The sequence below is a fragment of the Sorex fumeus genome, unplaced genomic scaffold, assembly GCF_029834395.1.
Source record: "Sorex fumeus unplaced genomic scaffold, SorFum_2.1 ptg000110l, whole genome shotgun sequence".
In the NCBI taxonomy this organism is placed as follows: Eukaryota; Metazoa; Chordata; class Mammalia; order Eulipotyphla; family Soricidae; genus Sorex; species Sorex fumeus.
In genome coordinates, this window is record NW_026606167.1 from 3595054 (window position 1) to 3610235 (window position 15182).

The following is a 15182-nucleotide window of genomic DNA, read 5'->3' on the forward strand; positions in this document are numbered from 1 at the left end:
GCTCTAAGATGGCCTTAAACCTAACACGCCAAAGCATGGGTTCCAACGAGGGTCTCAGAAGGAGCCTGGGCAGGCGTGCCATCCTGCCTCAAAGAGCACACTGGAAGGAGGCAGCATCTAAAGAGGCCGTCTCTAGTGGCAGAAGTGGAACCTCTATCACCGACACCTAGAACAAGGACCCTTGGGGCTAGGCAAACTGAAACAGATGGACCCGAGGCCCCAAATCCTTCCTGGGAAAAGCCACCTTGCTCTAATCAAACTGAACCTAATGTTCAAATTACTACTCGGCCATGCTCAGGGGTTACTCCGGGCTCGCTCATGCACTCAGGAACCACTCCTGGCGGTGCCCGGAGGACCATATGGGATGCCCGGGATCGAACCCAGGTTGGCCATGTTGGCTGCGTGCAAGGCAAACGCCCTACCCGCTGTGCTATCGCTCAGCCCCAGCCACACCTTTTAAGGCCCTCAATTGGGTCGGCTCCAGGAACTTAGGCTCTGTTCAAAGTTCTTTTAACTGGGGTCTTGCTAATCGGCAAATGCGTTACCAGAAAAGACCTCCTCAAAAGGGCAAGAATAACCTCTAGCAACCTTCAGTCTCTTGTCGGAGTTGTTCATTCTCAAGGGATAGCCACACCTTTGTCCCACTCTCTAAACAACATGACACGGGGACAGGCAGGCCAAGCTCAGAAAATGGCCCTTAAGAAAGGAAACCACCAGCAGGAAACATCACGAGGGTGGCCTGGGCGATGCTTGATAACCCGAAGGACCTGGGCTGACCGTGCAATCTGGATGATGGACACCAGATAATCATCTCAGCACCTCTCCCCTCTTCCAATGGCTGTTTCAGCTCCAGGCCCTACAAGGGGCCTCTAAACCAGAGTACAGTTAGCCTCTGACCTCCAAATATCACACCCATCCCCTAGGCACTTCAGTCTACCCTATGCACTACGCTTGGAAGGGACCATTGTCTTTGTGAGTGAGTCTAGGTAAACACAGATCTACTGTAGCTACAAGAAAGCCCCGGTACGGAGCAGCCTTCTCCAAAGCGGTTTGCACGGAAAACACTTGGGCTTGGCTGGCTTGGCTCCTGCCCTTCTCGGCCCCATGGCGGACTTCCGCTTGTCACAGCTGACACTGTGACCACTGTGGAACCATGGGTGCAGGCAACTGAGGCACCATGGACCTCCAGGCTTCCCCCTTCCTAAGGCCCCCGACCTCCCGGGGCCCCTATGTGCGCAAGGCCCCAAAAGTAAGCACCAAGAAGCGAGAGATTCATTGCCCCGTTTCCTGACTGCATCAGGGCTTCCCCTCTGAGAGGGGAGAATGAACGAGGAGGCCTCAGTTTCCCCTTGCCTACAAGAAGGGAGTCCGGTTTCCTTTGCCTGCAGCTCCATTTCCCCCACGGACTGGCCGCTCCTCACCCCCACGGCCCTGTCTTTAACATTCCCGGCGTGCCCGGGACCACGTGCTCCTATCCCAGAACTGGGAGTCACAAGATGAAGATCACGAACAGTACCCGAGGCAGGAGACCAGAAGGACACACCGGCCCCGGCCCCGCAGGCTCTGCACTCTAGTCCCATAGACACCCGGTTTCCCTCCGAGCCTCACAGGAGGAGCCGCAGCCAACTTGGTCCTACACCCAGTTCCCCCGCCCGGGGGCTCCCGGCTCCACGCATCTCGCTGCTCTCCGTGCCCCACTTCACCATCGCCAGGCTGAGAGGAAAGGCTGGGAGAGGCACCAGGCCAGGGCGGCAGAGAAGGGGTCCCTGTGGGAGAGGGTGGGTCCAGGGGGTGCAGAAGCTGCACAGGTGAGGAGGGGCTCCTCGTCTCCAGGAGCCCCTAGGGACCCTCCAGAGACCCTCCCACATCTGGCCTGTGGGTCACCCATTGCACGTGTGCATGGGCAACACGTGGATACTCACACACACGTGAGAATGCACAGCACACATGGTATATATGAGTACATATGACTCCGGCACGTGGGCACACACGAACACACAAGCATGAGCACACAGGCATAGACACACGGGCACCTGGGGACACACACGAGCTCACACACATGAGCACACAGACATACGTGCACACACAAGCTCTGCTCTAGCCTGAGCTGCTCCACTCGGCCCTGCTCTTGCCACAGAGGGTGAGGGGACGGAGGGGCAGGCAGGAGACCCTGGACGGACTGCCCCCCCCCAGCTCCAAAAGGCCTCAAGTGAGAGTCTGGGAAGAATTGCAGGGGTGAGTGGGAGGGGGACTCGGGGGCCATGCCCACAGGGCAGACACTCACTTCCCCTTCAGGCAGCCAGGGGGGCTCCCGGCTGCCAGGAGCCTGGGGGCTGGCACGTGTCCACCAGCCCTGGAGAAGGCGGAGAGGCCCAGCAGCTCCGCCAAGGGCGCAGGGCAGGGGCCAGGCCTGGGGGTGGAGGGGGCGGGACACGGGTCTGGCTGCCCATCTGGGAGTGATTTGAGACATTCCAGGCCTGATGGCCCTGGGAGGCTATTCTTAACTGCCGTAATTACAGGGTCAGCCTTGGCCAGTGGCACCATGGGGTCTGGGCATCGCTCACTCACTCCTCCAGGGGCCAGGATGGGGCTGGGCGGGGGCTGCTGGGGCAGGGCCGGGGGCGGGGCCTGGGAGGTAGGTAGTGGTGGGTGGCTGGAGAAGCGGGGAAGCCTGGAACCTTGCCCCCCCTGCTCCCCCCCCCCCCCGCCTGCAGGGGTACGCGAGGGGAGCAGGGCTGGCTGGGGGATGGGGCTGGCACAGCGGGGCTGGCACCCATAGGAGGACCCTGTAGACTCGGGGGCACTCAGCCTTCCTGCCCATGCTTGTTCCCCTGAGACTAAGTTTCCCAGCTGGGAAGGCAGAAGACTGGTAGGAGCCCCCGGATCGGCACTGACCCCAGCAAGCCCCACCCCCTGCCCAGCCCCGCCCTCAGCAGCTCCTGGGGGGGGGGTACCAGCTCCAACAGGCCTTGGGGGTCCACCTCGTCCCCGAGGCCTCAGCCAGCCGGGACACATGTGATTCCACATCCATGACACTGGGTCTCAGCTGCTGGCACAGAGGACTTGCCCTGGCTCTGCCCTGGCCCCACCTCCCTGCCCCTCCTCCACCATGCAAACCCCTCCACTGATCCACCCCTGATGGGGAGTCGGGCGGGGGGGAGAGGGGGGCATGGGCGGGTGCAGGCCGGCTTTGAACCCCTACCCCCATCCTTCTGGTGAGTCACGCCTCCCCATGGGGTCCCGGCGCCCCACAATCCACCCCGGCCCAGCCCCCACCAGCTCCTACCCCTGGGAGGTGTCCAGGCTGAGGGTGGCCAGGGCCTCGGAGAAGTGACGTGTGTCCCAGAGCTTCACTTCCCGCTCGAGCATCTGCGGGGGAGGGGCGGGGCACTGAGGTGGGGGACAGCCCCGAGTGCCTGGTACAGGGCACGACCCCCGAGCAGAGGTGGGGGCCCAGGGAGCGGGTCGAGTGGGTTTTCATGACCTGCTTTGTCACGAGCACCCTGGGTGACAAGGGATGGGGCAGCTCCCTCGAGGCCAGCTCCCAGGGGGGACACGGTTCCCAGGGTCAGGCTTAGCTCTTGCAAATGGAATCTGCATTTTCCAGCCGCTGCTCCCCTGGGGCTGGGGCCGGCCACACGCGGGCCGTATATGGATAAGACTGCGGCCGGGGATGCCCCGACTCCCCTCGCGTGGGGGTACCTGGTTAAAGCCAGTGGACACGAGGTGCTCCCGGGTGCCCGTCCACGCCAGCCGGCAGTCCCTGCTGTTCGGGTGGGCCTCCGTGCGCTGTGAGGGAGAGAGCAGTGAGCAGCTAGTGTCACGGCGGGAGCCTAAAGGGGACGCAGTAGGCGGGCGCTGTGCCCCCGGAGAGTCCTGTCCTCCACCGTGTGAGTGGGGCCCCTGCGCCCCCTGGGCTCGCGTGCCTGATGCACCCCCCCCCCACTCAGCGTCCAGTCAGGGAGGAGAGGCGAGTTCAGGCCGCGGGCAGGCAGGCCTGTCCCCTGGGCCCAGTCAGGGTGGGGGGGCCCAGGGCTGGAGGAAATGCAAACACCTCCCTCCCCGTCACCCCGGGCCCCTGGAGCCTGAGACGAAAGACCCTGTTACCAAAAATAGCTCCCCCCAAACTGTGGCCAGCTTCCTCCCGGCTTCCCACGCTGTCCTTGGGAATGGACGGGGGAGGCGGCGGAGGGGCCCGGGCCAGTGTGGGAGACGCCGCGTGGGGATGGAGCCTGAGAAGGCCCGTGCTCCTCTGCGTGCGGGCAGGGGGCTTCAGGGCCCCGCAGACCCACGGCTCTGCACATGCCCACGTGACAGGCCGTGCACATGCAGGGCGCTGGTCACACGCCCCGGTCAGGGGACGGGGCCAGCACAGGAGAGCAGAGGCCCCCTCACTGGTCTCTCAGTGACCCCCAGAAACGTAGCAACAGAAAGTGTCCCCAGCTGCGCCTGAAGCAGACCCCGGCCCCCAGGGTCCCACCACTGGTGGAGGGGCTGCCTGTCCCCTCTTGAGGCAGCACCACAGGGCAGAGGCCAACCTGTGCTCCTGCATCCAAACCCCAGCACCGCCCAGTCTGCAGGCCCCCTGGGCCGGGGTCTGTGCCACCACTGTTGGCGCTTGGGGGTCTCTCCCAGCCGCACTCAGACAGACCCCACATCGGCCCTCCAGCCCCTGGGCCTTGGCTGAACCCAGTGCAGGGAGCTAGGGTGAAGGTCATGGGGGCTTCACAGTGTCACACGGAGAAACTAGACACTTGGCTGTAACCCACAGCCCTCGATCCTGGGGGATAGCAGGGACTCTGTCCCCAGGCAGGAGCAACAGGGCCCAGAGCCCAGGCTGCTCCCTGGCATCTCACTTTTCAGAAGCTCCTAGCAGCTCACAGGGAGGATGGGCCTGGGCTATGCTGGGGGGGCGGGCAGAGCTGCTGAGTCCAGCCCCCTATAGCTCCTGGTTTTGGGGTAACATCCAGCAAGTGCTCAGGGATCACTCCTGGGGGGCTTGGGGGACCACACGAGGTGCCGGGGCTGACACTGGTGGACAGTGCAAGGCAAGCCAGGGCCTAGCGCCGTCACCCAGGGGACCCAGAACAGTGTCACGGCACTGTCACTTTTCAGACCTGCAGCTCTCTGCCTACGGCCTCAGCGTCTCCTCTCTACCCCAGGGCTCGGGGTCCACCCGTCAGGACTCTGGGCTCAGGGTCTGCCCGTCCATGGGGTCTGTGGGCTTGGGGTTTGCCCGTCACGGGGTCTGGGCTCGGGGTCCGCCCATCACCAGGTCTGGGCTCCGGGTTTGCCTGCTGTGGGTCGGCCTGCGCAGCACAACACAAGGGCGGCAGCACATACCCTGCATTCCAGCCTCAGTGCAGCCAACACCTCCTCCAGTCACCATGGCAACACTTCCTGTGTGGGGCAGGGCCGCTGGGAAAGCGCCTTCCCCCAGTGAGACCCCCACACCTGCCTGCACGATCCCCTGGGCCTGAGGCTGGGTCCGGGGGCCCCATCGCCGGGGGTGCCCCAGGCTGCTGCTCCCCAGCACCCCGTGTCCCTGGGGCCTCCGCCACCCCCGCCCCCAGGCTCTGGCCCTGGGGAAGGGGTGGCACCCGCAGAGGGAGCGGGAAGGAGCCCCCGAGCAGCGAGAGGGAGGAGGCTCTCCAGACGCCGTGCCCCCCGAAAGCCTCCCCACGCTGGCCCCTCGCTCACGCTCACACCGGCCCAGCCGCCAACAGTGGTTTCCCTAATAGAAGCCAGGTGTGGGCCAGATGCCCTGGGCGGAAGTGGGGGGCAGGGCCCGCCAGGGAGCGGAGGGGGGCGGCATTCCAGCCGCTGCTGCCCCCGCCCACGCTCTTCCCAGGTCTGGGGCCCAGAAGCCCCTCCAGGGGCTCCTCCAGAACCAGACCCTCCCTCCCGCCCCCGGAACTCAGAGCCCCTTGGCCCACGGCCACCAGCTCCGCCTCGGCCCCTCCGTGGGTGCGTGTGTATGTGTGCCTGAGAGCTTTGAGGAAGAGGAGGGGGCTGGCCTGAGGCCATGCCCGGCAGGAGGGGGAGGGCTCCGTCTCCCACTTCCCAGCACAGCCTCCGAAGGTCACCAAAGCGACCTCCCTGTGGGGCCTCAGGGTCCCCCACAGCTTCCAGTCAGGCACGGGCTGGAAGGCGGCCCACTTCCATCGCCAGGGCTGACCACTTCCGCCGCCACCACGGCTACTGCTGGTCCCTGACGCGAGGGGCCTCCGTCCACTACTGGCTTCGGGAGGGGCTTGGGGGGGCTGGGAGCTGCCGTGCGCCCTTGGGGAGGACCCTGGGTCCTCCTCACTGCTGCTGGCATGCAAGCAGCTGGGAGACTCCCGAGCCCAGTTGGGGGCGCTGCTGGGGTGTCTCAGTCCAGAGCTGGTCAGTGCTGAACTCCACTTTTTTTTTTTTTTTTTTTATAAATTCATGGTTTTATTTTGTGTTTCTGGGTCATAGCCGGCAGTGCTCAGGGCTTACCCGTCTCTCTGCACTCAGGGACCAGTTCTGGCGGACTTGCGGGGACTGTATGGTGCGTGGGAAATCGAACCCAGGCCGGCACATCCCATGCCTTACCCGCTGGCTGTACTATGGCTCCAGCCCCTGAACTCAGGGAAGAAGGTGCCTCAGGTTCTAGAAAATTCTCTTTCCAGGATGTTGGCTGCCTCTCCTCACTGGCTTCTCAAATCTGCCTGTTGGCTTGAGCCCGGCCCACACCCTTCACCATGGCCTCCCCGCCACCCCCACCGGGCCCACGTCCCACGGGGGCAGCGCTGCGCTCGGCTGACTGGTCCCAGAGATCCAGCGCCCTGCTCCTTGCTGAGTGTTTAGCCCCCAGCCCCCACAGCTTAGCCACCTTGGCACAGACCGGGGGTCCCGTGGAAGCGGAGGGTGTGCAGAATGAAGGCTGCGTGGCGGGGACACGCCCTTTTGGCTCTGCTGTGGCCGCCGTGCCAGGAAGGTGGGTGGAGGCCGAGCGCTTGGACACGGGGAGGAAGCTGGAATCTCAAATTAGCTTCCTGCGGCCACAGGACGCCTCCACCGCGAGGGCCCGTGGGCAGCCCGGCCGCACCCGCCCTGTGATCGCCGCCGCTGTCCTGGGACCTGGCAAGCACTTCCGGCTGCGGGAGCCCACGCGGCCCCAGGTGACCCCACACCCCCCAAGGGCCCAGCAGAACTTTCCCCCACACTCACCTGGCAGGCCTCGGGCTGGGCCCGGGGGTCAAAGAGCCGCAGCTGCTTGTCCTGGAGAGGCAGAGGGGAAGGGGGTGAGCACGCAGGGTCCCCGCCACCAGCCCCCCTCCCCACACTCCCCTCGCCCCCCAGACGGCCGCCCAGCCCCGCTCAGCACGTGTGAAGGCCCCGCTGAAGGCACGGGAGCAGAGCAGTCACGGCCGGCAGGGATTGGGACCGGGCGTCAGTGCGTGAGTGTGTGCATGTTAAGTGCACACATGTGCACACGCAGCAAACCGGCTAGCAGGAGTGCCGGGCAGGGCCCAGGAGACTTGGGCTTTCCTGGACCTGGCGGCAGGTGGGATGGGGGAGGACACATGGGCTGGGCGGGGCTCCAATGCCAGCCCCACCCTCACCGCCTGGGCACCTCCAGCCCCGGGCACCACATTGCAGGCACAGGGTCAGGGGTTCAGGGCGTGCCCTGAGCTCACCGGGCTGACAGGCGCCGCCATCCGCGGGCCTGGCGCGCCCTCTAGCGGACACTGAGGGGAGGGGAGGAAGCGCCCAGCACACAGGGGCCTCAGCTCCTGTGGCAGCGCCCCCCAATCCCCCCCACCCCCCGCAGCACGTCCCTGGCTGGGGCGCACAGCCAAGTCCAGCTGGCCAGGCAGGACACGCTGACCCACACTGCTCTCGACTCTCCCCCCAGACCCCCGCCTCCAACAGGCCTGCCCTTTCCCTCCCCCCAGACCCACACGTACAGCCCCCACTATCACAGCCCACAGGGTGGGCACGGTGTCATGGGTACGGACGAGAGGTGCCACATGGACAGTGCCACCTGCTCTGGGCTGCCTCCTTGCTCTGGTTCCCAGGTGGGTGAGGGAGCTGAGGGAATCCTGCCCCACAAACGCCACCCAGGCTGCAGCGGCCGCTGAGGACAAGGGCCCCTTGATGTGGCAGTCAGGCAGAGGCGGCCTCACCAGCTTACCTTGCAGGTTGTGCCCACCAGGGCTCCGTCCCGGCTCCAGGCTGCGCCCAGCACCACATCCCCATGGGCTGCCAGCTCTGCAGGGAAGGGGCCCAGGTCAGAGCAAGCCCAGGCCAGTGGGAGCAGAGGGCCGGCTGGGGGCGGGCACAGCCCAGCGGGATCCTTCTTGGCTCCACCCCCTACTGGCCATCAGCCTGCGCCTCTGTGCCTGCACCCACACCCTGGGACCCCCAACGTGCCGGCTGGGGAATGTGCCCGTGGACCCTCCGGTGCATGGCACAGGCACAGCCCTCAGCCCCGCGGCCAGGGCTGCCTGACCCGAGAGGACAGGAGGGGAGAGTGACAGGAGGGGAGAATGGGCAGGAGGGAGGAGGGAGAGGGCAGTGTCTGGGCGCAGCGCCCCCTCCTGGAGAGCCCCTGCATTAGCGCCTGGGCTGCCTCCTTGCTCCAGGGGGGCCTGGGGCCAAGCCAGGAGGGTGGCCAGGGTGTCCGCGGGCAGGTGAGACCCCATAGGGGAGGTGAAGAGAAGCGGGCAGCGGGCAGGGCAGTGGGGCAGTGCGCCATGGGGATACCTGTAAGGGGCCGCTGCTGGGCCGCGTCCCACACCTTGGCAGCAGCGCCGGCCGCGCTCAGCAGCACGCCGTCAGCTGTGGGATGCCACTGAAGCGTGGCCACGGGCCCATCCTCAGGGCCCAGCACGAGCCCGGCTGAGGAGGGCAGGGCCTGGCTGGGCAACCCCAGCCGCCACAGTTTCACCTGCGGGAGGAAGTGACCGGTGAGTCTGGAGGCCCCGGGGCCTGGGGCGACACGGGGAACGGAGAGCAGGGCTGACTCCCCCATAAACGCCCTAAAGTCCAGGGCCTGGGCGCATGCAGGCCGCGGCTCCCAGTGGGCAGCGGAGTGGGGTGGGGAGAACAGGGGATAATGGAAGCTGAGGGTCCCACTGAGGGGTCGCAGGTTCACTCACCATCCGGTCAGCAGAGCCCGTGGCCAGTAGAAAGTCATCAAAGGGCGAGAAATCCAAGTCTGTGATGAGGTCTGTTGGGAGAGGCCAGAGGAGAGACGTGTTGGACTGGCCTGTGGCCCTCAGGACACACCCCGCCCCACCTGGCAGGACCCAGGGGACATCAGAGCCCGTGGGCAGGAAGCTCCTCAGCGCTAGTCACTGGTGCTCGCCCGGGAGAGCTCCGTCCACCAGGCATCGGGCACTATGGTCCCCCCCGCCCTGCAGATCCTGGGCACCTCCCGCAGGATGCAGAGGCAGAGGGGGCTGGGTGGGTGCAGGGGCACCGGGCAGCAGATATGCCAGACTGTGCTGTGCCCCCATGATTTCCCCTCACTTGGGAGAGAATCAAGACACCGGTACAGAGGAGCACAGCTGAGAGGAGCTAAACGTCAGCCAGGCTATCCCCAAAGGCAACACACACACGCACACCCACCACACGCACACACATGCACGTGCATACACATGGCACACACACGTCCCACATACATGCACTCATACGTGCATAAGCGCTCACACCCGTCACGTGCACACACCCGCCACGCACATGCACACGTGCAGACACATGCACAAATGTGCGCACATACACACACACACACCGCATGCACATACACGCACAACATGCCACATGCACACATATGTACATGCAACACACCACACATGCACACACACCCGCCACAAGCACAAACATGCACCCACGCGCACCCACACCTACACACCAACACACACACACACAGAGCCCGCCAGGCTTTGCCGAATGGGAGCGGTCCCTGCCCCTCCCACATGTCCAGCAAGGCTTCCTGGGCGCGTGGCTGCGGGCCCTGTGGGAAGACAGGAAGATGCCAGGAGGCAGAGCAGTGCCCGGCCCAGCTTCCTCGTGCCCCCGCCCCGGCCCCAAAGCAGAGTGAGCTTGGGCGGGAACAGTTTCTGAGGGGACAGAGCGGGGCTCGCGGGCTTGGAGCCGGGCTAAGGGACTCAAGAAAGAGGCGCCTGACGGTCCCTGCTGCCCACATGGAGGCACGTCCACGCTGCCCGGGGACCCATGGGGGCGGCGGGCAGACAGCGGGGTCCCCACTGTGACAGGGCGTGCTCCCCGCTCCCGGCCCGACCGCCTCCCGCCAGGCGGTGCAAACTGCTACCCCGGAGTGGGCAGGTGGCCAGGCCGGGCGGGCACGGGCGCCCCCAGAAGCCGCCGTGGGGAACAACACTCTCTTTGTGAGCCCTGCGGCCCTGCAGCCAGCCAAGCCCCGGGAGAGAACCCGGAGTGAGGCGGCACGCTGGGCCGAGTGGCCGCGTGACCCCCGTCCAGTCTGGGGCCCTGCTCTGCTCCCACCACGCGGACTCCCATCAGTTGAAGCACAAGGAAAGCGGTGGGACGGGGGTGTGCGGGCCCCGCCCTACTCACCTGAGTGGCAGCCCAGGGAGCCCACGGGCTCCCGCTGCTTGCCCTGGCCTTCCAGAGGTGCCAGGCCCAGCATACCTGCCAGACAAACAGACACATCGCTGACTCCCGGCCGATGCACCCCCACGCCGAGACCCAGCAGCCTGGGCCTCCCTGTCCCTCCCCAGACCTCAGGCCACACCCGCAGGGCAGAGCGGCAGGCTCGCCGCGTGCCAGCCCCAAACCAGGACCTCCCATGACACGCAGGGACAGAAGACACCGGGGAGAGGGGCTGATTCTTCCTGGCCATGGCCACCAGCGTGCCCCGAGCAGGACCCCCGCTGTCCCCGCCCGGGAGCGCTGACGCCGGGATTGCCACACCTGGTCGGTCAGAGCTGAAGGCGATCCAGCTGCAGCTCGCCCTGATGCTGCTCCCGTAGGCCGTGGCAGGCCCCGCGCGCACGTTGCAGATCCAGGCCTGGGGACGGAGGGAGAGACGGCTCGGGAGGGGGTTCTGCATCTGGCTCCCGCTGGGGGCGGCGCAGACAGTGGTTAGTTTTTAGTACTTAGATAAGATGCGTGGGGGCTATTTGAAAAAATAACAATAGTAGTAAGAGCGAAATAACAGTAGTAGGAGCAAACAGATGCCATTGGGCTACACTAGCACGCGACAGGGACAAATGGAGACGTTACTGGCGCCCGCTCGAGCAAATCGACGACTAACGGGAAGTTAAGCGATTAAGTGATTAATAGTAGTAAGCGCTTCATTTGGGGGACCTGAGAGACAGCCTAGTGAGCACGGGGGGCGCTGGCCTGCACAGATGCCCGTTCAATCTCCGGCATCCCATATGGTCCCCCAAGCCCTGCCAGGAGCAATCCCTGAGCACAGAGGCAGGAGTGACCCCTCGGAACCACCAGGTGTGGACTTGCTGCTGGGTCGGAGAGGAAGCAGCTTGGTTCCTGGCACCACAGGGTGGCAAGCACTGCAGGGCGTGGTGCTGGGGGCCCCAGATTCAGGTGCTCAAGACTGACCCACGGAAATGGCGAGGTGTGCCCCCCAGCTCCAGAGCACCACTGGAAGCCTCTGTCCCTACAGGAATGTAACGTGCCAGCCCCTTCCCACAGCTGACGGAACCCTGTCCCAGGTCACATGTTCCTCAGAAAACTCAAAAGTGAGCACCAAGAGAAAGCTCAGGGGACTAGGGCCAGAGCTGCGAGCAGCTGGCCCGGGTTTGATCCCCGGGTCCCCTGAGCACAGAGCCAGGAGTAAGCCCTGAGCAGTTGAGCAGGTGTGGTCCCAGGGTTGGGGGGAGGGTAGGGAGGGAGAGATAGAGAGAGACAGAGAGACAGAGAGAGAGAGCGCAAGCGCACGAGGGCACAAGGTTGTGGAATAAACTGGAGGGACACACACGTGGCACGCAGGAGGCCTAGGTTCAATTCCCAACACCCATGGTCCTTGAGCACCAAAACTGGAGTATCTCCTAAGCATCCCTGGGGAAAGAAACAGGAAGAAGGAAAAAGGGAAGGAGGGAGTGGAAGGAGGGAGTACGAAAGGAGAGGAGGGAGGAAGGGAGGAAGGAGAAGGGAGAGGAGGGAGGAAGGGAGGAAGGGAGGAAGGAAGGAGAGGAGGGAGGGAGGAAGGGAGGAGGGAGTGTTCCTACGAGTACTGGAGGGACAGTATAGTGTATAAAGTGCTTTCCTTTCACGTGGCCAACCTAGGTTTGATGCCCAGCAGCCCATGTGGCTCCCTGAACACCATCAGGAACGATTACCGAGTGCAGAGCCAGGAGCAACCCCTGAGCATCACCAGGTGTAGCCCAAAACCCCCCACCAAAAAGTTTAAAAAGTCAAAAGAAAATGTTTCTCCAGGCAGGATCTACTTAGTAAATCAGTTTTCTCACGAGAGGGAGCGTGCTGGGCCAGGGGGAGGCTAAGTGCCTGCTCCGCACACGGGAAGCCTGGGTTTAACCCCCGGTGCTGCACGGCTGGGCACTGGGCTGGAGCAGTCTCCGAGCACCAGCCGGTGTGTCCGAAAGGCAAAGGACGCCAGAGAGAAACCACGTCCATGCTGGGGGGAGGGGAGGTTCCTGGTTTCTGCTAGAGGGGAGGGAGAAAAGTAAAGAAAGGAGAAGTGAGACGTGGGCCAGGACCCAGCTTCCTCAAGTGCACTGCTGAAGCCCACCAAGAGGGCCAGAGGAGGGGCTGGAGTAATAGCACAGCGGGTAGGGCGTTTGTTTTGCACGCGGCCGACCTGGGTTCGATTCCCAGCGTCCCTTATGGTCCCCCAAGCACCTCCAGGAGTAATTCCTGAGTGCATGAGCCAGGAGTGACCCCTGAGAATCTCCGGGTGTGACCACAAAAAAAAAAAAGAGGCCCAGAGGAGAGGCGCTGCGAGACAGGTAATCAAGGCACAAATCCCACCCGTGGGTGCACCCTGCTCCCCCAGGGAAGGGCCCTAACCTCAGGCAGAGCGGGGCCTCTGAAACAGGCCGGCGGGTGCAAATGTTTCTCTCTGGGTGTCAGCACTTTGAGGTGCTGCTTCCGGCACTCGACAAGCAGTGGGCACCCGTGGCCTCCCGGAAACACCCTCCGCCCCCCTCCCCCCCACACCTGCCCAGGAACTTGACAGTCTTGCAAGGCTTTCCGCCCAGGGGTTCATGTTCACGCCCCAAACCAGGGCCAGGAAATATCTGCGCCCACTTCCCTACCACAAACTGTTTAAGCTCCCCCTGTGACCGAGGGGTGTAACTCAGGGGTGCCTGATTTCCTTGCTGGACTGAGACCCCCCATAACATTCCGGACCCCTCTACCCATCCTTACTGCACCCAGGGCAATAATTATGGGGCCCACGTCCCCACCACTCCTGCAAACTCTCAGCTGGCCCCCGGGTCCTGTCACTCAAACCCCACACTCCAGGGGGGGACAGGGTGTACCTGGCCCCTGAATACTGCCAAGAGACCCCTGAGAGCCCGGAGTAACCTCCAGCACCACCAAGTGTGGCCAACTCACTCCCAAGAACACACCCAACCTTGCTCAAGCTGCCCGGGACTGTAGAGACCTCTGACACCCCACGTGTCCAGCGGTGACTGAGTCTGGCCTCAGCTGCAACGGCACCTCCGCCCAGCAGCCTTCTCTGACCTCCTCACCGGGGTCCACTCTGCCTGTCCCCGCACTCCCCCCCCCCGCACCCCTATTCAAACTTTCAGGGTGCAGCCCCTCACCAGGCTGGAGGCACCAGGAAGAACAGGCGGACTGGCCTGTCCACCTTCGGGCTCCGGCACCTGGGAGGAGCAGGGAAGGCGACCTCAGGGCTGCCCTTGTCCGCTGGCCCACGGCGGGGTCACCAGCGGGCAGGCAGCGGCCCGCGCGCGGTCCCGGGGGGCCGGGCTGGCATCATCCCGTCCGCCCCTCGCCCCCGGCTGGCACGGGCCGTCGGGCCGGCGCAGGAGGCGCCCGAGCGGCGGGTCCCGGGCGGCGGCGGCCGGAAGCCGGGCAGGCGGGTCCCCGCGGGGGTCTCGGGGCGCGGCCGGCAGAGCCCCCCGAGCGTGGGGGTCGCCCTGGCCAGACGGCGCGGGCCGGCCCCGACACGGCCCGGCCAGCAGGGGGCGCCCCGGCCGGCGGGGGTCCCGGAGCCCGGCCCGCGGGGGGAGGGGCGGCCGGCGGGAGACTCACCTCCCGGCGGGGCAGCCGGGCCTCCATGTGTCGGAACTTGGACACCTTGAAGCGGTTCATGGCGGCGGGGACAGCGACGGCGGCGACTCTGAGGACCGGGGCGGCGGCGCTCAGGTGCACGACGAGCAGCCACGACGCCCGCGGCCTCCGGCCCCGCCCGCGTCCCGCCGCCCGCGTCCCGCCCCTCCCCGCCCCCAGCCAATAGGAGCCCGCTCGGGCCCGCTCGGCCCCGCCCCCGGCGCCCTCGCCCTCCGCGCGCCGGCCGCCGGCCCCGCCCCCCGACCAATCACCGCCCGGCCTCCCCGGGAGGCCACGCCCCAGTGCCCTGGGCCCGCCGCGCGGGTGGGGAGGTCACGTGCGGCGCCGCTGTCCGCCCCCGGTCCCCGCGCTGCCCCGGGGCCACCCCAGGGCAGCGGGAGCGGCTGTGCGCGCTGTGTCCCGGGAGGTTTCTCCAGCGTGCGGGCGCGCCCTTCCGCACACCACCCTCCCGGGGAGTGCGAGGCTGCATCCGCGGGCGGAGAGAGCGGCAGTGGGCCCCGGGGTGGCCGGGAGAAAGTGGGCGCTGGGAGCGGAGCCCAGGTGTGGCGCGGACGCCTGTCCCGGAGCCCAGGGTCTGCATCGGTGCTTCAGGCCTGCCTCGGCCCTGGGCCTCGAATGAGGTGTGGGGAGAAAAGCAAGAGGCCTCAGGAAACCGAGGCAGATAAGCAAACATCATTTGCAGATAAGCCTAAGGGGCGAGCATTGGAGAATCCCTTGATGGTGCGTAATCGCTGTCCGTGCTCGCCCGGCACTCCAGGAGAAAAGAGCAGCTCTGTCCACCTGGGGCTATGGAGCCCACAAACCTTTCTCTTTGAAAACTGACTCCGTGGTTCCAGTTCATGCCTTCTGCCTGGAAACGGAAAAGTACACCTGTGCAGGCACGTCTGGGAAAAGGACTTTGAGCTGAAGGAGGGGGTGATCCC

At 65.4% G+C, this 15182-nt stretch overlaps 1 protein-coding gene across 2 annotated transcripts in view; it reads right to left on the minus strand.

Annotated features, from left to right (window-relative positions):
• The window catches only part of CORO7 (coronin 7), a 40778-nt gene extending 26384 nt beyond the window's left edge, over window positions 1-14394 (minus strand). For both annotated transcript variants that reach the window (XM_056134978.1, XM_056134976.1), the window contains exons 1-9: window positions 14221-14394; window positions 10930-11026; window positions 10573-10647; window positions 9132-9202; window positions 8737-8920; window positions 8165-8241; window positions 7198-7248; window positions 3703-3789; window positions 3287-3369 (exon numbers count right to left, since the gene is read on the minus strand). In XM_056134978.1, coding sequence (XP_055990953.1) covers window positions 3287-3369; window positions 3703-3789; window positions 7198-7248; window positions 8165-8241; window positions 8737-8920; window positions 9132-9202; window positions 10573-10647; window positions 10930-11026; window positions 14221-14280 — 785 coding nt within the window. In that variant the 5' untranslated portion in view covers window positions 14281-14394. The remainder of the gene's footprint in view (window positions 1-3286; window positions 3370-3702; window positions 3790-7197; window positions 7249-8164; window positions 8242-8736; window positions 8921-9131; window positions 9203-10572; window positions 10648-10929; window positions 11027-14220) is intronic.
• Between the last annotated feature and the right edge of the window lie 788 nt (window positions 14395-15182).